A 26,009-nucleotide genomic window follows, 5' to 3' on the forward strand; every position below is an offset into this window, starting at 1 on the left:
GCCATTTTGCCCGCTAGAGGGTGCTTCGTGTTTATTGTTGGGTAATTTAAGGAAACTAAAACTAGCGAAATATTTACTCTGATAAAGACCAGTTAATTAGAAAACAAAAAATGGCACAAGTTGATTTATTTACTTGAAATTTAGGTTAACCGTCGTGCTGCGTTGAAGACTGAAGACAACGTACGTAGCGGAGTTGAAGATCTCGACGCTGTCTCGCGACAAACTACAAAATATCTTGGCTTGTCCCGCGCTTGTCTGCAGCTCCGGGTCGGTGTTGGTCGGTGAATGCATGGTTTCCACCGAGATAGCCCGACTTGTAGCCGCAAAACGGGTAATATTGTCTGTCGAAAAGGCTTTTTAGTCCGTATGTTTTAGAGCTTATATTTTGAAGAAGCACAACCATGGGCGTGGAGGTCGAGACAATATCCCCCGGTGACGGTAAGTGGGTTTATCCGCTCCTGAGTGCTTTGAGGCGGAGGTGGTGATTGTTGTGGTGGGGCTCGGTGGTTCCCCCGGAATGTCGCTCGAATTTTGTAAAATTTAAAAATAATTTACGGAAAATATCAAACTCGTAGTTTTAGGATGTATGTACATATACTTTTTAGATTGATGGTAACTAATTGAAGTATTCGGCATATGTTTGGGATTTTTTAAAGCCCAAATTTTCACTGTTTATTTATCATAACTGACTCCTGCACGGGGTCTTTCTAGAACTCTCCATGCACACTGTTACTAATAAAAATAAATCTGCATTTCTGTATTTGCCCACAATGCAGCTAAGATTAGGCAGACAAAATAAAGGCACTGACCTGCAAGACTCCTGCAGGCTTATTTTTTTCTGCTGAACGCACTAATGCAGGTTTCCAGCTGTCATAGAAAAACCTGGAAAAGTAATGGAATTTCGCACACATTTTCCAGGTCTGGAAACGTCCTGGAACTAGTAAAAATCACTGAAAGTTTTGGATGAATCATGGAAATGTGCTATGTGTAATAAGTCAAATTACATTCATGGAACATGACTATGAGTTTATGTATTGGTCGCTCCCTTCATGGCTTCCCACCATCTTTAAAGAAAAGAAGATTACATTTCTTAACAAACAAAAAAAAAGAAAACCGGTTTGGAGTTTTCTATGAAAAAGTTATGACGATTTAAATTTTTAGTTATTTTGAGATCTTCATAGAAAACTTTTTTCGGTGATTTTTATTTTTAAAAAAAAACTTTAGGAGATTTTTGGTGACTATTTGTCTATTTTTGAAGGGTTTGGAAGGAAAGTTATCGCTTGCAATTTTGCTGCTCTTTTAATAGAAAACTTAAAACTTTGGAGCAATGCTTTATGTTTATTTCTTACATTTTCGAAAGGCATGTTTTTCTTCTAGGAAACCATCAAAATGACACCATTTATCATGACCAGAAACTGTAAAAACTGAAATTATTGTTGGATTTTCACATTTCCGACAGTCATTGAACACATCATGTGGGACGCTGAAATTATGTTTGAACAAGTTTTATGTGTTTGAAAAATGCCAGGCAAGTGGTGCAAAAAAAAGAAAGTCTTGGGACAGTCTTGGACAATGTGTGTGAACCTTGCTAATGGCATATTTAGAGACATATGAAAGCCCCTCAGTGGAAAAAGACGCCTCCAGGCTGAAGTTGCAAAATGAGCTTGACTCTTAACAGATTTGACTTGTCTGCAGGCATGAGGGGACATTCCTGCTGGGAACGCCTCACCAGACTTAACCCAGACATTGTTAATCCACAAGATAAGCCTGACAGTTTCTGAGGTGTGTAAACACACAGTAACACTTGTTTTCTCTCTCCTCTCAACAGGAAGAACATTTCCAAAGAAGAACCAGACGTGTGTTGTTCATTACATAGGTAACTTAACCTTTTTGTTTTTGTGTTTTGCAAGCCAGACGTCTGTCCTGTCTCCTTGGTGAGAGAGGAAATTTGTCCCTGTGCGTGTTTGTAGCGCAACATGACTCAGTATGCAGCCCGGCTCTCGCAGTCTGCGGACATGTACGCACCTGTGTGTCGCTTAAAGTTTCAAAGACAGGGTGGAGCTGCCAGTATGTGCTGGAAATATATTTTTTCTTTTGTTTTGCTGGAGAAATTTGACACTTGTGTTGTTAATGCCAAGTTAGAGACTGTTGAAGCTTGCACCATGCATGTAGAATACGCATGCACACAAAGACATGCTTTCTTGTTGCTGTTTGTCTCCTGTCAGATTCCCCAATTTTTAGGCGGGGCAGTAAGACGCTGAGACATTTAGGAAATAAATTTGGGTTATTCAGTGCCCCGGGCTTGGCAGTCCAGACAACTAGGTCAGACAGAAAGTAAACAAAGCCTAGTTCACAGTCATCACTCTGTCTGAGTATCAGTGTTATTACATTGCTATAAAAGTTACTGCACGCTCTCCGGCGATGGCTCTGTCTCTAGGAAACAGGTTTGATTGTGTTTGAATAGTGTATTCTTTGTTAGTCCGGAGAAACTTTTGCTTGTCCCTGAAGCTGGGCCTTTCCCGTCCATCATTAAAAATATGTCCACATGGTCGTCTTAATTCGTTACGATTACTTGGCTCATATGACTTCTGATAGTATTTAGTTAAGTGGAAAAATTTCCGCTTTGTTTCACTGCTGTCAGGATTCCCGCTTATTGTTACGGACAAAATTTCAAAACTTTTCCATGACTTTTCAAGGACCCAAAATATATATTTTTTTCATGTCCCACTTTCCCGTAGGTTTTTTTTTTTTTAGATTATTTTTTGGGGTGCTTTTGTGTTGTTGCCTTTATGTTTTTGTTTTTTTTAAAACATATAAGATTCAAACTACTTATATATAATTTAGGCATCTCTCATGATGTGTTCAAGGACCGTCAGAAATTAGACAATCCAACAATAATTTCTGATTTTACAAGTTCCTGGTTGTAATTAATAGTGTTATTTGGGGGATTTTTAAAGAACACCCAAACAAAAAAACATCGCAGCTTTCCGTAAAAATTGCCTAAGAATATTAACCCTTTGAACCCTGAGCAAATAGGCTTTTTTTCCCCTTCCAAACACAAGAAGAGGGCAATGGGCAACTGAACAAGAAATGGCCAAAAATTTGCCAGAAAATTAGTACAAAGTTAGAAGAAAGAAGATAGAGATGTAAAAAACAAAAACCCTGAGAAAGTGGCTTAGAAAATTCTGTGACATCATTTTAAGTATAATGATTATAAATATAGTTTTCTGGAAATTTTTCCTTTTTTTAAAAAAATTTTTGATAATTGCCCCCGCCTTGTCACTTTTTACTAGATTTTTACAATTTGCAAGACGTTTCTTGGAGAATGAAGAAAAATTAATTAGTGCAATTTATTTAAAAAACATGGGAAAAAAGGCGATAAACAACTTGGTGAGGCATGTTCCACAAATTTCGTAAATTATTTTTTAAAAAGCTAGGGAAAACATTTAGGGGGAAAAGCTTGGAAAAATGTATTTATAATTATTATAATTATATATTTAAAATTATTTTACAGAATTATTATGGTTTTTACGCAATTTTTCCAAGGTCATCTACTTGTTTGCTTTTTAAGTAATTTTTCAGGTAATTTTTCTTGTACTTTTTACTAATTTGTTGCTCATTTTGGGTGATTTCTTGTGTCATGGCTCATTGCCTTTATCGCATGTTTTTGACAGAAATCAAGCGAGATTGCTCAGGTTTCAAAGGGTTAAATGGAGTCCGGTGGCGATTTAGTGGTGTTTCAAAAAGGATCTTACTTCAGTAAAAATATCTGTCTCTGTAGGGATCCTTTCCATAATGTCATAATAACAATCTGAGCCTGTCAGTGGCAAAAACAAGCACTTTTAGGGGACGTGAATGGATGGTGCACAATCACCCAATAATGTTACACTGCTACTGCTTCGTCCTCTCACTCAATATCAGACACATTTTTAAAAACTGCTGTCTCTCCATTCGTCACTTAGACATGAAAACATGGAAAAATATGACTCAGGTTGAAAAACTAAAAACAGTGAAAACAGCGGATGTACTGATCAGCTTCCTGAATGGAACAAACCTCAGTACTGTTTCCCGACTACAAGACCCGTTAACGCCAGGATGTGCTCGAGCCTGGGAATAACCGTTTATTTTCAGTTTGTGCCCTTCACTCTCTGATTCAGCCTGTTTTGTTGAAGTTTTCCCCATCTCTCCTTTTGTTTTTCCCTCTTTGTTGCACAGGATTTACCCATAAGCTCTCTGTAACTTAGCAGCAGTGGCACGTAAAATGCAGAGTTAAGCCAAAGCCAGGACTTTATCCACGGAGCACAACAAGAGCTGTAAATATGTTTTTGTAACAGCAGGGGAAATGTGTTGCAGTGCATAGATAGAAAAGAGTGCACCGGTGCTGAAAGGTAGAGCCGTGAGAAAATAAGACCTTAGTGTTGAACACAAGCCAGGAGATTAGCCGGAGAATGTGGTTCGCTGAGAGAAAATTAGAGCATTTGTAATGTAATAAGTGGCGGTTGGTGTACAGTATGCATGTCACAGCAAGTCACAAATCATATAATTATAATCATTTAATTTAGATTTTTTTATCCACATTTTTTAATGTGTAATTTGACACTTTACGTCACTTTTTTGTGCCGCGTTTAAGTGGTTTTCACAAGTTTAAACCTTTGAGCAAATTGGGCAAATTGGTTTGAATTGATTTCTGGGGAAAATATGGATAAGGCAATGAGCAATTTGATAAGAAATATAGAAATGTGTGCTTAAAATAATAAGTCTGTAACATAAATTTAATTATATAATTATTACAGTTATAGTATAGATTTCTGGACATTTCCCCCTAGATTTTTTTCATCATGTTTTATATTAAAGAATTAAGCATGCATATATATATATATATATATATATATATATATATATATTTCTGGTCATTTCCGTGTGTTTGTCTTTGACTTAACATTTTTAATATTATTTTTAACATAATTTTCTTGAACTTTTTTTTTTCTTTTACTACTTTCTTGATCATTTTTGGATCATTTCTTCTTAAGTTTTGCTTGCCTTCATCCTATATTTTTGCCACACCAAGCCAATTTACGCAGTTTTCAAAGGGTTAATAGGCAAAAGGTAATCCTGGAACCCTGATGATCTAATTTCCTATTTTGGTTAATCCAGATTAATTGGTGCAGTCAGCCACTGTGGATTAGATATCCAGGAATTTGTATGAAAGCTAAACTAATGAGGACTTAAGATTTACTTTTCAGGTCAGTAAAGACGGACACTAACCCACATTTGTTTTATTTAAAAGCTCAGATATGAGATTAGTTCAAGATCTGATAAAGAGAGACAGAAGTGGTGATAGAGGTTAGCAGCAGATCTGGGACATGAATCATCCAGCTGGCTGTTAGTGCAAAAACCCTGCAGTGCAGCCTGCACCGAGCCAGAGAAACTGTACGGAGAGAGTGATTTCCTAACACATAATGGGATTGGAAACCACTCTGCTCCCAGTATTTCACATTAGGGAGCCTGGTTTGTCACAGAGACGCTCACACTGCTGTACTTTTTCAATCCTCACTTTCTCCTTTGGGATTTTAAACATGCAGACACACACATGCCAGAGCACACAGACACACAGATATGTGTGACCCCCCCTCCCCGACTCTGGTGAGAGTTGTGGTTGCCCAAATTAGCCGAGCGCTCATAGCCACGAGGGCGCTAAAGGCTCTTGCTGGGATAAAAAAATAGAGAGGGAAAAGCTGCTCCCTCTTTGACACATATTCTGGTTTGTGTCACGTCTGACTGGCGGTCTGTTAACAGCGTCTGGATCAGCAGCTCGTCTCAGAGCTGCCGTCCGTGTGGGTCAGGTTGGTCTGAGATGTGTTATCATCTGTTTGACTCTCAGGTTATCTTTCAGTGACCTGCTCTGCCTTCACACATGCACGCACAGCTGCCCAGTCTAATTACAATTAGGGATATAACGATGATAAAGATCTCACAGGACGATATTACCACGATAAAAGGCCCCAATACAGTATTAATACAACATATAGAAACAAAGAAAGAATTGACTTGAAAAAAATGTCACGTGTTAGTCTGATGTGTATATATATATATATATATATATGTATTTTTTTGTTTAGTTTAAGCGAGGGATGTCAGTTTGGTTCATTTTGCCTTCGAAAGTCAAAAACAAAAAAACATTCACTAACTGATCTGTCAATATTTAACGCTTGGAGACTGTTTGTCGCATTTTAAGTCATTTTGTTCTTCATTTTTTGATAATTTTGGCTGTGTATTGTATTATTTGTGGGTGTTACTCTGGGCGTTTGCCTTGTAATTTGTAATTTGTACTATCTTCTACCTGACATCATTTTCTACCATGTTTGGAGAAAATACATGCTGTTTCCACCAGGTGTACTGTCACAATGATGCTGCAAGTAATAGACATATCCTATGCTGTGATAACCACCGCTGCATCATGACAAATACCTGACATTTAAAATTCTGAAAATAAATGAAAATTTGATATCTATGATCAGGACTGATGTTGGCTTAAAAAATGAACTCAATGAAAGTGGAACACAATATCAACGAATAAAACCGTATAATAATGCATCTACGGGCGAGACCCCATGAAACTACCTGAGTACCCTTGTAATGCAAAAAAAAAGTCTTTTGCATGCAGCATTGAAGAGATATTTAACGTTCGTAACGTTATATCGTGTATGACATCGTCGACCCCAGAGTCAACCTCTATGGTGTCCAGTATGTCCGAATTTTTTTAATCAGTCGTGTTCAATACTCGGTGCTGAGACAGATCCAGCTCTGCTTCAGTGTAACAGTGTGTTGTTGATTTTCAGAAAACGTTATATTACACATCACATTTATGTTTTACGCGCCCAACTGCACGAAGCATTTCACTTTCCCCAAACTGAGATTACTTCCCCTGTAATGTAATGTGTTAATGTAGAGCCCGGTCCGTTTTCAGTAAGGAGAGTAGTAGAGCACAGTTATACTAGTCAATCGATCAAATTTTTATTTATACAGCGCTTTTCAAACAAATCGAATTCAAAGCGCTTTACAGTTTGATTGAAGACATAAAAACAAGAACAACATAGGAAATAAGCAAAAATGGATCTTAATAAATAGAAGAAATATAAATTGTAAAATTAAGATAGTTAGACACTACATAAAAGCTTGACTGAAAAAATAGGCTTTTATTTAATGTTTTAAAATATCAATATTTTGAAGCGTAAAAGGTTATGAAATAACCATGCAATGTTGTGGCAGATTTCGTGGTAGATAAATTTGACATATATTTGCATCCTTAGTATGACTGGACAAAAGATTGAAAATCTGACGGTAAATTGCCCGAGTTGAGGGTCGATCGTAGATTTGAAGAGCTGAGAGCTGAGCCAGCAACTCTGCAATCACAAGCTCATTTCTCTGCGTCAAGCTCTCACTGAGGGAAGAAAAGGGAAGCAGATCTGATATCAGTCAATATAAAGAAAACTACAGCAGCCGCTGGGTTTCCGTGATTGATGAAATTTGGCACTTAGGCGATGATGATAAACGGCCATGTCGAGCTCCGCTGACAAGACGCGTGAGCTTTGGGAGCAACAGGCTGCGTGGATATGATGTCATGCCTAAATGTGGACGTCATTCCTTACCATGTTTGAGCTCCAGACTTCACCACGAAACGTGCTGAGACCTTATGGGTCCTCGGTGTGTGACACAGAAATAGAGACTGAAACGCGGGGTTGTGTGTCAGCAGAGGCTGAACTCGCACTCCAAGGGAAAATGTTGTGATTGAACGCCGCGGGACGTTTTCAGTCCCAACTTCATAGAGCTGAGGAAAGCAGGGAGCTGATAATGCTTCTGAATTAGGACAAAAAAATCCTAAATCAGCCTGAGCTTCTGCTGAATTATGGCCTTCTTGCAGTTCCCCTATAGAGGAGAGCAGGAGAAATCCTGCCAGATGACACCCAATGTCTTGTTCAAAATTGTCATTTTTAACCCTTTGAAACCTAGATCAAAGTCTGTTTTCCTGTGCTGCATCCAGATGCCTTTCACAGGCATTTAAATATTTGAAATTTTAGCAAATTGGTTTGATTTTTCAAAAAAAAAAAAAATTGGAAGAAAGCCAATCTTGGCATGAAATGTTTAGCAAATTGAAAGAAAAAAAAATAGTTAAGATGACAAGATAATGACCTAAAATTTAGCTGATAATTAAGAAAATCATCAGTGAACTATGGAAAAATATCAATAAAACTATGTTTGTAATTATTATAATTGCATATTTTGAATTAGGTTAAAGAAAAGCAAATATTTCTTATAGTCAGAGTCATGAAAAACATGCAAAAGTAATTGAATTTGGAAAAAGTTCATTTCAGTCTTGGAAAAGTTTTGGATAACTTGATATACCCCGAAAGTTTTGTTTCACAAACCTGAATAATAACACATGATGTGTTTAAAGACCGTCAGAAATGTTAAAATTCACCAGTAATTTCTGTTAAAATTTCTAGCGATTAAATATTTCATTTTTCATTTTTGAAAATTAAAAAAAAAAAAACAAGGCTGTTTAAAAAATAGAAAACGTGCTAGTAGAATAATTTAGAAATATATATATATATATATATATATATATATATATTATTTTAAAAAACATAGGGTTCTCGCAAGTGCTTAAAGAATTATTTGGCATGCCTCCCCCTTTTTTCACCACCCCCTCCCCTCTCATAAATAATGAACAGTCCCTACATTTATCATCAAATAATATTTATTTAAAACCTCTTATATAGTAATGAAAAAGAACCAATAAGGGGTATCGATGGATGTTTCAGAGAATATATGATCTTTAAGATTTGCCTCAAAGTCGTGGAAATTTATTAGTAAATATGTCTATTAACCCCTTTATATTTATCATTTTTATTTTATTTTGGCATTTTTTTGAAGGTCCGTTCCTATTTTTGTATTTTTACTTGTCTTTTTTTGCTAACTAAAGGTAATTATCCTATGTCTTTTTATTAATTGCAGTTTCTGGGGTAATTTCTTGCCTGTCACCTGCTGTCCATGTTTTTGACAGAAAAAAAGCCTGTTTGCTGAAGTTTCAGAGGGTTAAGCCGTTGCTGAGGATCATTTTCAGGCTGTCTGTGCTGCAGAAGTAAATTTGCTGTTCATCATCTTTGCTTGAAATACTTCTAATAACACACCGCACGTACTCCCAGTTTGTGGCACATATGAAGCATGAGAAGATTTTACTCTTTCCATCGAGCCGTGCATGCTTGCAGCTGCGAAACACGACAACACATAGATAAGTTTGTTGTAGACAGATAGCTTTACACGCATCTCATTTCATCCACGCTTGGGCCAAGGGGGGGTTGTTGTGCTGGCTGCCGTCCTAGACAGGGGTGAGACAGGATACAGTAAACTGAGTAAAAATAACCCCACCCCTGTGCGCCACAGATTTTTTTTTTTTTTTTTTGCAGATATAGCCAGGGCTCTAGCAAGTGAAATCTTTCACGAGGAGAGTTTGGGAGTCAGCCTCAGGAAGGGACGGGCCCCGCTTTATTTTTGCAGAGACCCCACCCATGCTTAGCTGTCCAGAGAGTGATAACGGAGCTCTGATACCGATGGGATGTAGGAGTCGTTTGTGATGTTTCCACTTTCCTGCAAGATACAGCCCGAGAGCCATGAGTGAAACATCTATGCTCCTGTTCAGCCGAACTGATATATGTTGCAACAAAAACTGAGAGGTAGCATAGAACACAGTTTCACAGTAAACCACCATGCTGTTATGAAATATCAGAGGTCATATCTCTCTTTAGAGCAATGCTGCTGTGTGGGTTTTTTTTCTGACAGGAAACAAGGAGCCAATGATATTTTCTCCATTGTTGTTTTTGTTTGTTTTTCAAGCTGGTTTTAGCCAGTTGCTGGTGTGTACCCAAGCTGCAACCTCAGAGTCTGAAAAAATGAAGCCTAATGGCCACTGGAGGCCGGCTCCAAAGTAAAGTCAATTCTTCATCTTTGGAGCAGGAATAAACATGTTTACAGCCTGGTTCAAAGTGCGGTTTGGTCGCTACAGCTAATTTCAACATTCATGACAACTTAACAGGGGGTGAATTTTTATATAACTCACCTGTTTATATTTTGTTATGGCCCAAAGTTACGCATATTTAACATCGGGCCTCTTTGAGTGACATTGTCAGCTGATCGTCTACACAATCCACGTCACCAAAACAAACAAACAGCACAAGACGCTGACACCGACCAGCCTGCTCAAAATGAGAAGGAGCTCGTATCCAAAATAGGGGCTACTTCTGTCATTTGGACGTGGTTTGTGTGTGAAAAGTCAGACACAGTACCACTATGACTTGCAAATTCTATTAATATATGACTGGAGAGCTGTTAGATTGTTTCCAGCTTACAGAGACTAAATCATTGCATTTAACGGTGCTGAAGAACTCATGGTGCTTTTATTGCAATTTTCAGTAGTGCTCCATGATTGCAAAATGTGACTAAATTGTCACAGTCTGGAGCTCTGCAAAAGCCCTGCTTTGTGTGTGTGTCTGTTAGAGGCAGAGAGCCAGAGGAGAGAACGAGGGAACCCAAATGCCGGTGGCTCATAAAAACGACGTGACAATTTATATTACTTATATATTGCAGGCGGAACAAGACGCAATACCTCGAGTATATTAGATATATCGCTCGTGAAGGTATGAATTTCATAACCGGGCCACTCTGTCAAATTAGCTTCAAAACGTGGCACTGCTCCTGGGGTCTTACTGCCTGTGTATTTGCTGGTGTCGGCTCTTAAAACCAGCATTCTCTTAACCTTTTGAAACCTGGACAGTCATCACTCTTTGTGTGCTGGGTTTACACACCTTTCACAAGTATTTAAATCTTCGTGCCCACAGCAAGTTGGTTTGATTTCCTTTGAAAACATGGGGAAAAGGCAATTAACAGTTTGGCAAGAATTGTCGCGCAATTTGACAAAAAATAAAAAAGTAATTTGGGAAAAAAAAAGCTAGTAAAAAATTATTAATTAAAACAATATTATAATTAAAATAATTATTTATTGTTGAGCATTTTTCAGGTTATTTCATTGTTGTTGTTTTTTTTTACTTGCAAGCTTTTTGTGTGATTGAGTTATTATTTTCAAGTAATTTTTTTTCTACATTTTTATTTTTTTCTTGTTAATTTTTGGGTTATTTCTTAAGTTGCATGTTGGCTTCTTCCCCCCTTCTTTTTTTTTTTTTTTTTTTTTTAAAGAAATCAACCAGCTTGTCCAGGTTTCAAAAGGTTAACAGACACCCCAACAAACCTGTAAGACTAATTAGTGTAACACCCAGGATATGCTCCCTCACTCACTCCCCCCCTCACATGTGAACATTTCCAGCCAGTGTTTCCTTGCGAGTTGCAGCCACACTGCCAGAAACCGAACCCGCTTCTCTGCGGTTGACGCAAGAAGGTTTAGCCTCCCTGCTACTCGAGTGCCCTGCAGCAGGTGGTGTTTGCTTTGGTGTGTGCACTTGATGACTCTGTGGTTGGACTGAGCCCAGTCCAACTGATATCTACTGTGGTTCTCGGAAATGATGGACCTACTAAGTTTAGGGGGGATGAAATGGGAGAAGCAGTACAGTACCGACATTCATGTGACTGGATGACTTCACTTAGCACACAACTTTAAATGCCAAGTATTCACACTTGTTGAAGTACGACAGAGAAAAGTAAATCAAAGGACTATCATGGAGCGGCCTCCAAAATGCAAGCGCATGTTGAGGACCACTTTGACTCCTCGCTGCATCACTGAGGTCTAGGTTTAAAAAGTTAATGGGCTTTATGGATTAGGCACGATAAATTTGATGTCATGATTATCTCGGCCAAAATAATTAAAATTCATGATATTATCCTAAAAATCATCGAAATATGCAGTAAAGCACACTGGAATCACTTTTTAATAAACAACATTTAACTGCATCACAGATAACACACACACTCTTTGTAGTCAACATTTTAGTAAAAAACAAACTACATAACTACATTTTTGGGTGATACAATTGGCTATTGCATTTTCTCCCCCGATGCCTTTATTAACCCTTGGAAAGCAACACAACAAAAATGATATTGCTCCAGGTTTCGGTTGCCTTTTACAAGTATTAAACCTTGAACCTTGAGAAAACTGGTGCGATTTCTTTCAAAATCATGGTGATAAAGGCAGTGAGCACCTTTATAAGAAATGTTAAACAAACTGCAAGAAAATAGTTTTGCAGGATATATATTGCAAAGTTGCTTTAAGTTTTTTGCCACATTTTTGGAACAAATAAAACTTTTTTTTCAGGTTTCAGAGGGTTAAATGCACGGCGTCTGAAGACAGCACAAGGAAACTCATGACAATCCAGGTGTTAAAGGGTTGAAGCCAAAGTGACGAGGGGAAGGCGAGGAGTGCATGTTGAAATGACGGATGAGGTCGTGCCGGTGCCTTTTAGTCGTGTTTAATGGCCTCAGTGTTATCATGATGTCGGTCAGCGCTCTGAAGGAGCGGTCCTGCACCGCTCCGCCTTTGTTACCCCTTTTCTTCCCTGTGGTCTAGATACAGGCGAGCAATGGCCTACTTAACTTTAAAAATAATCCACTGAACCAGGCCAAAGCTTCCTGATTCACATTCCCTTTGTTCATTTGCGTAATTGAAACAGACCCAAGATCCGATAAGAAGCCCCGCCAGAATAATTCCTCCGACTGGAGCCAGAAATACTTTATTCCTTTAATCTTAAAATGCCTCTTTCCAAAACATTAGCGCTGAGGAAAGGGCGTGTATTGATCTGGCATCAAGCTGTGATAAAAGATGAAAATGGATTAAGGTAGGTAGGGTTACTGCAGTGCGTGCTTAGTCTTTATGATGTATTAGATGACCAAAATGGGTGGTTCATTAACCCCTTCAAACCTGAGCAAATTGACTTCATTTCTTTCGAAAACAAGTTTCAAGTAAGGAGGAACAAGGCAATTACCTGAAATCTAGCAGAAAAAGAAAAGAAAATATATGTAAAAAAGAAAAAAATGTAAAATGGTAAAGATAAGTTAATAAATATATTCAGAAAATAATTATTATGATAGTAGTTATAGATGTATTTTTCTGACATTTCATGTAACCAGAAACAAGAAAATTACCTGAAATCTAGCAAAAAAAGAAAAGAAAATGTATTAAAAGAAAAAACAACAAAAAGGCAAAAAAAAAAACAACAATTAACTAACTAATTGTAAATGTTTTCCGGACATTTTCACTGTTTTTTTTAAATATCTTCTAATATTGTTTTTTAGCTCCCTCTCTGTCTTTTTAAAGCTAAATTTTCTAGGTTTTTTTCTATCCCAAATTTTTTGGAGGGATAATGTCCAGAAAACTATATAATTTTCTTAATTATATATTTTAAAAAGTGTTTTTTAGCACATTAAAATTAAATAATTCATTAAACTTTTTTTTTTTTTTAATTAAATTTATTAGGACACAAGATTTGATTAAAACAAGTGGATAATAACAAATATAATACAAATTGTGCAGGAGAAGTTAGGAAACCCCAAAGGCATTTATTGAGGTAATTTTATTTCCCTTTTTTCATTTTTGTTTGTTTACGGTTTCTTTTGTACTTTATTTTCAGGTTTGTTGTTTGTTTGTTGTTTGTTGGGCCGTTTCTCTCGTGCAGCTGCTCGTCACCCTCCCGTGCTTTCAGATAAATCAAGCCATTATGCTCAAGCATCCAAAGGTTTAAGCAGATGTTATTTTCTGAATATGCTTTTCTCTTTGGCAGGTATGCTGCAGAATGGGAAGAAGTTCGACTCCTCCCGAGACAGGAACAAGCCATTTAAGTTCAAGATTGGACGGGGTGAGGTCATCAAGGGCTGGGAGGAAGGTGTAGCACAGGTAAGAGGAGAAAATGAAGGCGGGCCCATAACTTTATTACATTATTTCACTACATTCAGCCCTTTTAACTGTAGCTGGAAGTTCATTTATTCCTTTTTATTTTTGTGTTTACAGAATCATACCAACCACATAGTTATTGCTGTTATTCTTGTTTTATTTTTCACTTTTGTGTGAATGTGCCGGGTACCTCTGCTATCTGACAGAGTTCATGGGGATCCTTGAAAAGTCTTAAAAGGCATTGAATTCATTAATCGAAAAAAAAAAAAAAAACATGAAATCAATCCTTCAAAAGTTATGAACATTTTTGGAACATGAGAAGTAGGGCTTTTTTTCTGATATTCCCCCGTAAAATCTCAAAATAAGTGGTAACATCTACTTTTGGTTAAATAATTTCCCAAATTCCTCGTATTAAGCTCGTCATCATAGGAATCCAGGCAGCCGGATCTCACATGCAGAGAAAAACACAAAATCACCAAAAAAACCAGCCAATAAATGCCACATATTCCCACTTCACTAAACCTAATATATTATTTTCTAAGAATATTTTCTTTGTCTTTCATGTGTTCTGCTCTGAAATTTTGGTTTTTTTTTTTTTACCAACGCTTGGTAAAGATAATCTCATGTTTTCACAGGACAATAACGTCATGTCTTGCGGCAGAATTATCCTTCAGTTTTGTTGTTGTAAAATTGCTCTTAAATTTCATTCTGAGAGGCAATAATAAAAGTCTTAAAAAGTCTTAAATCTAATTTGCCTGAAGCCATAGCAACCCTGATCTGAGACTGAAGACACCTGACTGTTCATTGTTTTATTTGTCCCCAATGAGAACAAATTCAGCTGCATTACGCACACTGCATCTTAGACGATAAACCGTGAGTGAATTTCCTCTCGGGGGACGAAAAAGACTCCACACAGGGGCCTTTAAAGTGTCCCCCTGTCTTCATGGGAAACAAAGAGTCTGCAGCTTCATCATATTTAGGTTAAAGCAAAACAATAGTTAATGTTAGGCCTGTACCTGACTCAGGATTATGCCAGTCCAATCAGATTTGGCTCTTCAAAAATGAACATTTGACAATTTTTTTTGATATCCAGATAAATGGATGGATGGTTCGATGTTCATGTGAACATACATAAAAATAACCAGGGATGATAACAATTAATCAATGATTGATTAAGCTGTTGTTAAGAATTTAATCGAACATGAACATGTGAAATGTAATTGAATAATTGACGGCTGAAAGCTGTGAGCTTTGACTGAGGATAAAACACATTTTTTGTGTTGTATTGTCTGATGAGCAAAGTTTTTATATTTGGTTTTTCTTGCAACCCGACAAAAAAAAAAAAAAACAACCAAATGAACATGAAGACCTTTCAAGCATGGAAAAAAATAAAAGAGAAATAAATACAAAAAATAATAATAATACAATGAAGAAATTGATTATTAAATTAATAATTAATACATTAAATTAATTATTAAAATAAGAAATAAGAAAGTTTCAAAAAAGTTAAAAGGCAAACAAATGTTCTGTAACCACGGATACAGCATCAAAACATACACTCAGAGACCATGGGTGGCTGTTACGATGAAACATATAATTTGAAGATGTCACTTTAGATTCTGGTACATTACACAGGACACGTTTCACAATTTTATAAACACAAATATAGAAAATAATTTTAGACCAATCGATCATGAGAATAATGGTTGGCTTGATGATGTTCTCCTTTTCTGCGGTCCTTCAGATGAGCCTGGGTCAGAGGGCAAAGATCACCTGCACGCCAGAGCTGGCCTACGGAGCGGTAGGCCACCCCGGAGTCATCCCCCCGCACGCCACGCTCGTATTCGATGTGGAACTGCTGAAGCTGGAGTGATGCTCGAGCTTAAATCAGAAGGTTGAAGCTGAATGAGGCTGCGTTCGCCACAACCTGTTTCCACAGGGAGACCATATTCGGCTGCCGCCTCCCGTCACTCTTCTATGATTTTTACGGTCTTTAGTTCAGTATTTAAACGTATCTAATGCTGCTTCGTTGCCATCTTGTCATCATAGATACTGCGAGGAATCTTGCAAGACTTTTTCAAACATACACACGTCGCATTTTTGTTTCTGTTAGTCGGAGATGCTATTTTGTTTAATTGCATTTTAAAGTTGTAAATTTCGTTGAACCACGAGAAAATCCGGGTGAAAAGCCGTTACTACATTGCAATCAAAACATATACTGCCTTACAGTTTCAACAACAGAGGAAGGGTACATACGTCGAAAAGTACAAAACTTCAGCTCTGTGTCATAACTGGGCATTATATACCACTGTCTGCATTGCCACTTTGATAAAGGGTCGTCCTGCTGAATGCTCTGAATGATGTTGCTATGTTTAGTATGTTTTATATCCCTCATAAACATTTACTGCAAGTGTACCCTATCCAGTCTAACCCGATCCAATACTGTACAGAACTCTGTGAGAGCCATTGCTACTACGACAGTTTATCGACCAACTCTTGAATAAAAATGGCATGTACTGTGTTGAGAAGTCTGAGTCCTGTGTGTGATTTCTAAGTTTATTTGTAATATGTTTGACTGCATGTTAGTGGCAACATCGCCGCCTACTGGCAGATGTTATTAAAAAACACATACTGGTCAAGGTCAGAATGATTGATAATGCTAATTTCACTCCTATAATCAACACTATATTGTTATTATTATTATTTTTTAAACTTAATTTAGCAAAAATAAATAATTTTGTCAGACATACAGGTACATGACAAGAGATCTGATTATACTTTCAAAAAGTATATACATATTAAAAGAAATAAAAAAAGAAGAAATAAAAGAAGCAGTTGCCATTATTATTTTATACAAACATTTTATTAAGCAAAAAAGTACTTATTACACCAGGCAAATAATACAAGAGAGCTGATAACAGTAAAGTTATAAATATTTAATTTAAAAAATTGAATACCAAATAAAAACAAATGAACATGTTTGGGGTATTCATTTAATTTATTAACGTGTTCATTATTATGGCAATTAAATGTTTAATTACCATATTTATGAACACATTCTTTAGGTTAAATCCTTATTTAAAAAATAAAATACGTAATTCAGATTATTTAAAAGAATATGTGTTTGTCTGTTATAATAATTACAACACACAATTTTAAATTGATTACTGGTTAAAGAAAATAATTGGTCCATTGATGTTTTCCACATTATTTAAAAGGACCTTTAAAGTGTTATAAACGTAATTACCATAATTATGAACATGGTGATTCCTCATAATATTATGTTTTTGCAACTAATTTTTTAATCATTATTGTAAAGGGTAAAATAATAGATAATTTTGTTGTTATTGAGCATAAACTGTATTAAGTATATATTATATGCAGTCTATGGTATTGAGACATGAAAATTTAAATCAGACGTTAATGGGAATTGAGGTTTATACACTGACAAGTCTTATTCATATTATTAAAAAATATATTATGTAACATTAAATAAGACATAACTGGAGCCTGCTAACGTTGGCTGAGGTTGATGATCTCTGCGACGCTCAACACTCTTCAAAGTGTTGTTTACTTCCAGTGTCTCCGGGTCAAAGTTCATCCGCCGACGTTAGCGTGCTATTGGCTGACAGTCAATGTTATGAAACTTCATTGGATGAACGACCACACGCCTTTCGTCAACCAGAGAGAGCTCAACACACGGCAAGGTCAGAAAATGATCTCAAAATATGCAGAAATGTGCGCTGATACATATTAAAACGTACCAACAATACGTCTAATGTCAGCGAAAATCAGTTTAAATGTACGCTACATAACGAGCTAACATCAGCTGTTAGCTAGCAGCGCAGCTAATCTTACTTAACGCATATCAACATTAACGTGCATTTTTTTTTTTGCATTTTCAGTATCAATTGAAGATGTTTTCACATCAGTACAAATGAATTTAATCAATCCAGGCTTTTTCACTTCGCTTAAATATGACGGCTGGCTAGTTAAGCTAGCCGACAAAATGCTAACGTTGTTGCTGCAAAATGTTACAACAATGTCATCACGTTTGTCATCATTAAAATGCGCGTTTTTGGCTTTTTACTATCAATTGAAAACGTTTTCACATTAGTCAATATACATTTAATAATCCTTAGCCCTGCAACTTTGCTTAAAGCTAATTTAGCTAGCAGACAATGCTAAACTAGCTAATGCTAACGTTGTTGCTGCTGAATGTTACAATAATGTCATCTGATAACTGATAATGTCACACGTTAGCTGCTCACTAAGTATCTTAAAAGTGCCTAAAAACGTAATTATTTAATGCGTTTAGTGGAAGTTAGTATCAGTAACATTATGTGTCGGCTTTTTAAACAATTTGGCTATTTATCTTGACGTTAGCATTAGCTAAAGTGTTTGTTTGTTTATTTTCTGAAATGTTGTTGAAGTAGTTAATTTATGAGCATCGATATCCCAAAAATGACCTGTCAGTAAAGGACATTTAGCGTGTCAGAGTATGCTTTTTTACTGGTTGGCCTCATGTTAATTATGCAACAAAACCAGCTAGCAGCAAACCAACACTAAAATTTCTTACTTATTATTTATTGTGTGAAATTAGTTAACAATGAAATGAAACAAATAATTAGTTAAGTTTCAAATGAAATAGAGACACAGGTAAATACACACAAAAATAAATGATGGAGCTAAAATAAATTAAAATAAACACAAAACATGTCAGGGATCAATAAAAATAAACAGGGGAAAAAAAATAAGTGAAAACATTAAATTGGGAGCTCAGTCTCACAGTTTTGGTAGCTTTAATGGTTTTTGACACTATTGTCTTAACATTTTAAAATTCCTTAAATATAAAGTGAAAACATAGTTGCAATAACATAATTTTATGAGGAATCAACTGTGTGTGTAATAATGGTAAATAGTTATTTAACATTTTAAAATTCCTTAAAATATGGAGAGATTTGTTGAACCAGTTTAATTTTTAAAATAAAAGAAGCACTATGGATAATTCTGACTCAGCCTTGACCATTGTGCTTTTTTATAAACGAATTTTAAAGTGTTGACAAACAGTTCGGTGTTTTTCTTGAAAACTTGAAAGTGAGGTTTTGTTTTGGTAAATTTACATTTATGAATGGAAAACTTAACAAACTATAAAATGAAACTGATTAGAAAATATTCTTTCTCATGTATTGTGTTAAATTTTAAACAACCAAAATAAATATTTTCCAGTAACAGATCAAAATTACAGACAATATTATCCAACATAAATCTACAAATATCAGTTTAGGGGTGTGTAAACATTTCCAGAACAATAGTTGTAATGTGGGCATCACATACTTTTATATTCTTTTCTTTTTAGGCCATTTTACATGAACTGCCTTCTTATTTATGTTCTTTACTGACTCCTAAAATGGACACTAGTTGCAATTTTGAGTTACATGGGCAACTTTTGTATGTTGCTCATTGAACCTGCACTGACTTTGGTGCTTTTAGAGTTTTTGCTCCGTCATCTTGGTGTCAGCTGCAGAGTCATCTTAATATAGACTCTGTTATCAGCCTTAGAGATTTTAAAAACAGGATTAAGGATCTTTTGAGCACTGCATGCACATCTCGTCTCCGAATGCTGCAAATTGGCTGTTTGTTTTAAGTGTGTTGCTTCTGTGTGAGTTTTTATGCCGTTTGTTTTGACTTTTGCTTTTGTGTTTTTAATATATTTGTTCTTTCATTTAAAATTTATCATAAATAAAAATTAATAGGTATATTTACTTACATTTTTTAAGGCAGTCAGTTTTCCAGATGTTTTTTAAATGAAATTTTATAGCGCACTAACTCACTCCTACCTAAACTATTTTTAGCCACTTCACAGCCGCTCCTCATTGTCTCCCTCAGGTGGTCCATGTGCGTCTGACTGAGTCAACATGCTGACTGCACAGAGGGCGTGTGCAGCGATGGCTGCCCGGCGCCTGGCTCAAGTCTCCGTCTCCTCAGCACGCACACACCGCTGTCTGATCCACACTTCCACACCATGTCAGGACCAGAAGGAGCTGCACCCTGAGTGGGCCAGTCTGGCCAAGAAGCAGCTGAAGGGGAAGAACCCGGAAGATCTGATCTGGCGCACGCCAGAGGGACTCAACATCAAGCCTGTGTACACTAAAGCAGACTCAGCTGACAGGCCCGATGAACTGCCGGGAGTGTTTCCCTACACAAGGGGTCCCTATCCTACCATGTACACCTACAGACCGTGGACTATCAGGCAGTATGCTGGCTTTAGCACCGTGGAGGAGAGCAACAAGTTCTATAAAGACAATATTAAAGGTAGGTTTTGTATTTGTGTATGTATGTTTACATTGTTAACTGTAGAAAAATGTGAAATGAAAACACACCCTTAAATAATAACCTAATAGCAGAATATGTTTTGTTCGACACACAGTTTTGGAAATCATTTTCCCAGAACACATCTGAACCCGAACACATAAAGTCACTATTTTTTGTTTATGTATATGTTTTTTTTTGCTGCCATCCCCCCAAACTTGTGTCATTGTTGCTTTAGTTCATTTTCTACTCAGCCATGTTGTTAACATCTTGATTAAAAAAAAATGTTTTAAATATTTATTTAAACATCTATAAACATCTTTTAAAAAACATTTTAAACATCCTCATCTGTATTTTTTAAGAACGCTTTTGTTGGAAATAAAATTGGTGTACATTATACAGCACAACATACTTACATAATTTTCTGTTTTTAACATTAAAGCGAGAAAGACATCAAAGAGGATCAAAATAAATGAGAAGTATATGTTGTAACATTATTCATACAAGCAACAGTTATACTAATTGTATGATTTTTTTTAAGAGGAAAGAAACAAACAAGAAAAAAACATTAAAAAAGGGAAAAAACAGTCCACCTCTTGGTAAAGCATGAAAACTCAAGAAAACAATAAGCCTTCTGCCAGAGAGGAAATGATAATGGGAGAGACCAGAATTTATGGTAATGATCGGCATCTGAGATCCCACATTGTCTCCAGCAGTTGGTACATGCTATTGTAGTTCACAAAACTTCTCCCATTCCTCTTCGGTTTTTCCCATCTTTTCCCATTTTTGTTTTACACACAATGGATTACATTTTGTTTGTTGTAAACCCAAAACCTGCTAATGTTTTGAACATCCGTCGCCGTGCTTGTTGGAATATTATCACCAGAGGAGAAGGCACATAGCGTCACTCAGTGGAAACGCAGTCATCTCACAGTTGTGTTTTATCGACATTTCAATAATATCGCTTAAGTTTTGTGCAAATCTGTGATGGAAAAACCATCTACTGTGTCAGTATTGTGCAGAAATCTCTCTGCGATAAGCTGATTCACAGTTTTGCCTTCTTATTTTGCTCACTCACCTACTTTAGTGGGAACAATGAGTCTGCGTCTTACACACACATAGGCAGGTGCTGCAGGGATGCATAAATCGTCCTCGCCCCGCAGCCTTTAACGGTACTTGCTTTTAATCAAGGTCAATGCAGAAAACCCGCACTCTGCTGGTACTTTTAGGGGAAGAGGATTTTAGAAAGGTGAGCAACTCCTATCTCCACGGACATTTTATCTTTTGTTTCAAGTCCATATTAGTTTTCCTTTCTCTGGTTTGTTTTGTCTGACCGTGCGCCGCCTCTGAAGTTCTCAGGCGCCCCTAACTTTGAAAACCGCTGCCGGAGGAGATTTGTATAATGACACACGAACACTAGTGCTGAAATGCATTTTTTTCTGCCCATCATGTGAGCGGAGGCACTCAGTTGCGTAAAATGTCACCAGATGCCACAGGCTCGTAGTACCGCCACACTTTCCAGTGTTTTGGAGCCGTCTCGGCACGCTGAATTGAGCTCAGTCAAGTGAAACATACATGACTTCATTAAACCGCAGACTGTGATGGTTTACACACGACATGAAATCAAAGAATGGTGATAATCTTATGGTGATAATCTGCAAGCAAAACAAGAGAAATGGCAGTTTTTTAAAAGATGTCTGAACAAAAGAGTGCATTTAAAAGTGTCATATAACTGGAGGCGTCTCTACACCACTCTCCCATCACTGTCATGAGTGACATTTGTTTCGCTCTGAGCTCCAGTCTGTCTCCCCATCCCATTTTTGTCTCTCATTAGCTCTAATCTACTGTCTCTTATGCTCTGTCTTCCCAGCTGGACAGCAAGGTCTTTCCGTGGCCTTTGACCTCCCCACTCACCGCGGTTACGACTCGGACAACCCCCGAGTCCACGGAGACGTCGGCATGGCTGGAGTTGCCATAGACACGGTTGAAGACATGAAGATGTTGTTTGATGGAATCCCTCTGGAGAAGATGTCCGTTTCCATGACGATGAACGGAGCGGTCATCCCCGTGTTGGCGATGTTTATTGTGACGGGGGAGGAGCAGGGCGTCCCCAAAGCCAAACTGACTGGCACCATTCAGAATGATATTTTGAAGGAGTTTATGGTACGCAACACCTATATTTTCCCCCCGGAGCCTTCCATGCACGCCATCGCAGACATCTTCGCTTATACCTCCAAAGTAAGTACCACTTAAAGGGACAGTTATACCGAAAAACATAAAATACGTATTTTACGTCTTACCTGTAGTGCTATTTATCAATCTGGATAGTTTTAGTGTGAGTTTTCGAGAGTAGGGCGGTAGAGATGTCTGCCTAATCGCCAATATAATGGAACGAGATGGCGCTCGGCTTGTGGTAATCAAAGCGCCAAAAATATACTTTAACCCTTTGAGATCTGGATCGACATCAGTTTTTTTGTTCTGAGCTCAAACACCTCTTACGAGCTGTTTAACCCTTTGAAACCTGCAAAAAGCAACTTGCTTATGATGGAGTTACAGGAGACCTTTTACTGCAAAATTAGTTTATTTACTTTTGATACTTTAACTACAACGTGTTGAAAATACTTATTACTTTTACTAACAGTAGAATTTTGAATGCACATATTATTTAACCCTTTAAAACCTGGAGCAACTTCACTTTTCTTGTGCTGCTCGCACATGCCTTTTCGCAAGTATTTAAACCTTAGATTAAAAAATATAGGGAAAATGGGCAATTAATAACATGGTGAGAAATGTTTCACAGACTGTAAATTCAAAAGCTGGTGGAAAACTATATTTATAATGATCAAAATTACATATTTAAAATTCAGTTAAAGAAATATTAAAATATTTTTAAGGACTTTTTCGAAGGTCTTTTCTTTGTTTTTGTTTTTTTAATGTTCTTTTAAATCTAATTTTCAGGAAAATATGGGTATATGCATATATATGTGTAATATATTTATTCAAAATGAAGATAAATGACTGAGTTGCGGAGCAGGGGATGATTAAATGAGCCTAAACTTCTTCCTTCTCCTTTTTACAGGCATGTCAGTGCTTGTAAATGGAATTTATGTAACAAGCGTTTCACTTATTCCGCTTATTTGTTGAAACTGATTTAACCTTTTGTTTGTTTATTTAATTTTCACATGTCTGAAATACGTTTTCATTCATTCATTCATTCAAAATTTCTTGTGCTTTTTACTAATTTTTTGCTAGTTTTGGGTTAATTTCTTCTTTTCTTGCTCATTGCCTTTTCCCCATGTTTCTGAAAGAATAATCTGGTCAGTTTTTTTAATGGTTAACTTGCGTATATAATAGTAATGTAATGTTTATTATATTGTGAGTTTCACTGATTTTATTAACTCTCCATGTTACCAGCACATGCCCAAGTTCAACTCCATATCCATCAGTGGTTACCACCTTCAGGAGGCTGGAGCTGACGCCATCCTGGAAGTCGCCTACACCATTGCCAACGGCCTGGAGTACTGCCGCACTGGTCTGAAGGCAGGCTTAACCATCGATGAGTTTGCACCGAGGTACAAAATATTAACATCTGAATAAGTGTGGAGGTGTGGAGCTCACTGCTGTGGCCGGATAATGTATTCTTAAATATTATTAATGGGCTGCAATATTGCGACCACTATTCATAATGTTAGAGGAGTTAAAGTGACATTGTGTGTTATTATGAGTCATTATATTGCTGTGGTTTATTATTTCTTACATATAGGTCAGACATAATACACTGTCTCATTAACTTTGTATATATTAAATTATTTTTAACCATGACTTTGCTAGAATAATTGCTAAATATAGGAAATAGCAGCCAGGATTGATAAATGAATACTGGAAAATGATAAATGTGCTGCAGGGGAACATTTATTAAGTCTAATCTAAATTCTGTTTCAAAAATATAGATTGAAATATAAGATATGAAAACTATTAATTAACCGATCCCAGTGGAGGAAATTTTGTTGAAATTGCTACAGCCAAAACATTACAAAGCAATTCGAGACTCCAGTGTTACAAGATGTCAACCATGACGCCTTCATCTCAGGTGTGACAAAGCTCTTAGCGCCATCAGAGTCTGTCACACGCCGCATCTGACAGGAACAAGACTTTCTTCACACTATTTTTTTAACGAGAGCTTCAGCAGTCACTAATGACCAAGATAAGTATTTCTGTCAGACACTAACAAAGGGCCAGTAGTTCAGACTGCAGCTAAAACGTGACCTAAGTTAGGATTTTGTTTTGTTTTTTGCTCACGTGTGACTCAGATGTGTTTATAACATGGATTGTGACCTTTTAAATTTCGTTTCGGCCACTTTGGCTACATTCACATCACAGGGCTTAATGCTCGTTTATGATTGTTTCATCGGTGCCCTTCGGAGAAATAGGTGTTTGTTTTCAGGCTGTCGTACAAACGGGCTTCGGGCCCGTTCGCTCTCTCAGCAGCTGTGTGGTCGTTCTGTGGAGAGAGAGGTGCGGCTGTGGCCGGCAGACGAGGTAGACGTGATAGAAGTGGTGCAGCCACGAAGTGGACGGTCTCATGGACGGACAGTTCCTACAAACCTCAGGACAGGGACACCCCACCTGCTGTACTCCAGGGACAGTTTTTCTAAAGGAGAGGGGGCCAGGGGCCAGTCCCAGAATCCCCATATATGTTTCTCAGATTTAAGGATGTTTATAGGATTTTAGAATATTTCAAGAATTTTTGAAATCTCAAGGATTTTTGGTCATTTCTAGGATTGTGAGACGTTATTAGGATTTTAGGACATGACAAGGATTTTAGAAATTTTATGGGATATTAGTACATTTCTCGGATTTTTGACATTTTCTAGGATTGTAGGACATTTGTAGGATTTAAAGACATTTCTTGGATTTTAGGACATTTCTAGGATTTGAGGACGTTTCTTGCATTTTAGGGCAGTTGTCAAATTTTAGGACATTTCTCGGATTTTAGGACATTTTTAGGATTTTTGGATATTTCTATGATTTTAAAATATTTCTAGGATTTTAGGATGTTTCTAGGATATTAGAACTTTTCTAGAATTTTAGGACATTCATTTTAAAAATATTTAGGACATTTCTAGGATTTTAGGACATTTCTTAGATTTTAGGGCATTTTTTGGATTTTAGGACATTTCTAGGATTTTTAGAAAATTTGTAGAATATTATGACCTTACAAGGATTTTTGGACATTTCTAGGATTTGTGACATTATTAGGATTTTTAGAACATTTCTAAGATTTTAGGGTGGGTTTTTTTTTTTTTAGGATTTTAGGACATTTCTACGATTGTAGCTTGTTTCTAGGTTTGGAGGACTTTTCCAGTGATTTAGGAAAGTTGTTAGGATTTTAGGTCATAATAAAAAGCACTGGGAGCTACTTGTAAAATGCTGGGATGAAACGCTCCTCATCGCCCTGCCACCGCTTTTCTTCTGAAGAAAAACGCTTAGCTCTGCCATGATGTTGGTCTTTTATTTATACTCTGCTGACGCTTTGCATATTGAACTAACGCATGATAGCTAAGCGTGAGAGCCACATGTAACCAGCAAACAAATACCTTCATCTTTATTTGTAAAACCACCAGATGGGACTCACAGACTGAATCAGCGTACGATTAAAGCCAGATGGAAATGCTGCTAGTCAAATCAAACAGATTAAATAGTAATTTATACAAATACTTACCACTGAGCCCAAGACAAAGAGTGTTGTCTAATATAAAATATATATGATATGTGAGGTATGTGATATGTTAACTTGACATTTCCG

At 36.9% G+C, this 26,009-nt stretch overlaps 2 protein-coding genes across 2 annotated transcripts in view; both read left to right on the forward strand.

The window, feature by feature from the left end:
* The first annotated feature begins 67 nt into the window (after positions 1-67).
* fkbp1b (FKBP prolyl isomerase 1B) lies at positions 68-16,419 on the forward strand. Its single transcript, XM_042503373.1, has 4 exons — positions 68-438; positions 1,829-1,876; positions 13,782-13,894; positions 15,636-16,419. Exons 1-4 carry the CDS (start codon positions 402-404, stop codon positions 15,762-15,764), a joined length of 327 nt encoding a protein of 108 aa, XP_042359307.1. The 5' UTR covers positions 68-401; the 3' UTR covers positions 15,765-16,419.
* A 1,093-nt stretch (positions 16,420-17,512) lies between these two features.
* mmut (methylmalonyl CoA mutase) overlaps positions 17,513-26,009 on the forward strand; it is a 30,511-nt gene continuing 22,014 nt past the window's right edge. The window contains exons 1-4 of the mRNA XM_042503650.1: positions 17,513-17,598; positions 19,781-20,206; positions 22,074-22,441; positions 23,618-23,775. Coding sequence (XP_042359584.1) covers positions 19,810-20,206; positions 22,074-22,441; positions 23,618-23,775 — 923 coding nt within the window. The 5' untranslated portion in view covers positions 17,513-17,598; positions 19,781-19,809. The remainder of the gene's footprint in view (positions 17,599-19,780; positions 20,207-22,073; positions 22,442-23,617; positions 23,776-26,009) is intronic.

This window comes from Plectropomus leopardus, chromosome 16 (assembly GCF_008729295.1).
Source record: "Plectropomus leopardus isolate mb chromosome 16, YSFRI_Pleo_2.0, whole genome shotgun sequence".
In the NCBI taxonomy this organism is placed as follows: domain Eukaryota; kingdom Metazoa; phylum Chordata; class Actinopteri; order Perciformes; family Serranidae; genus Plectropomus; species Plectropomus leopardus.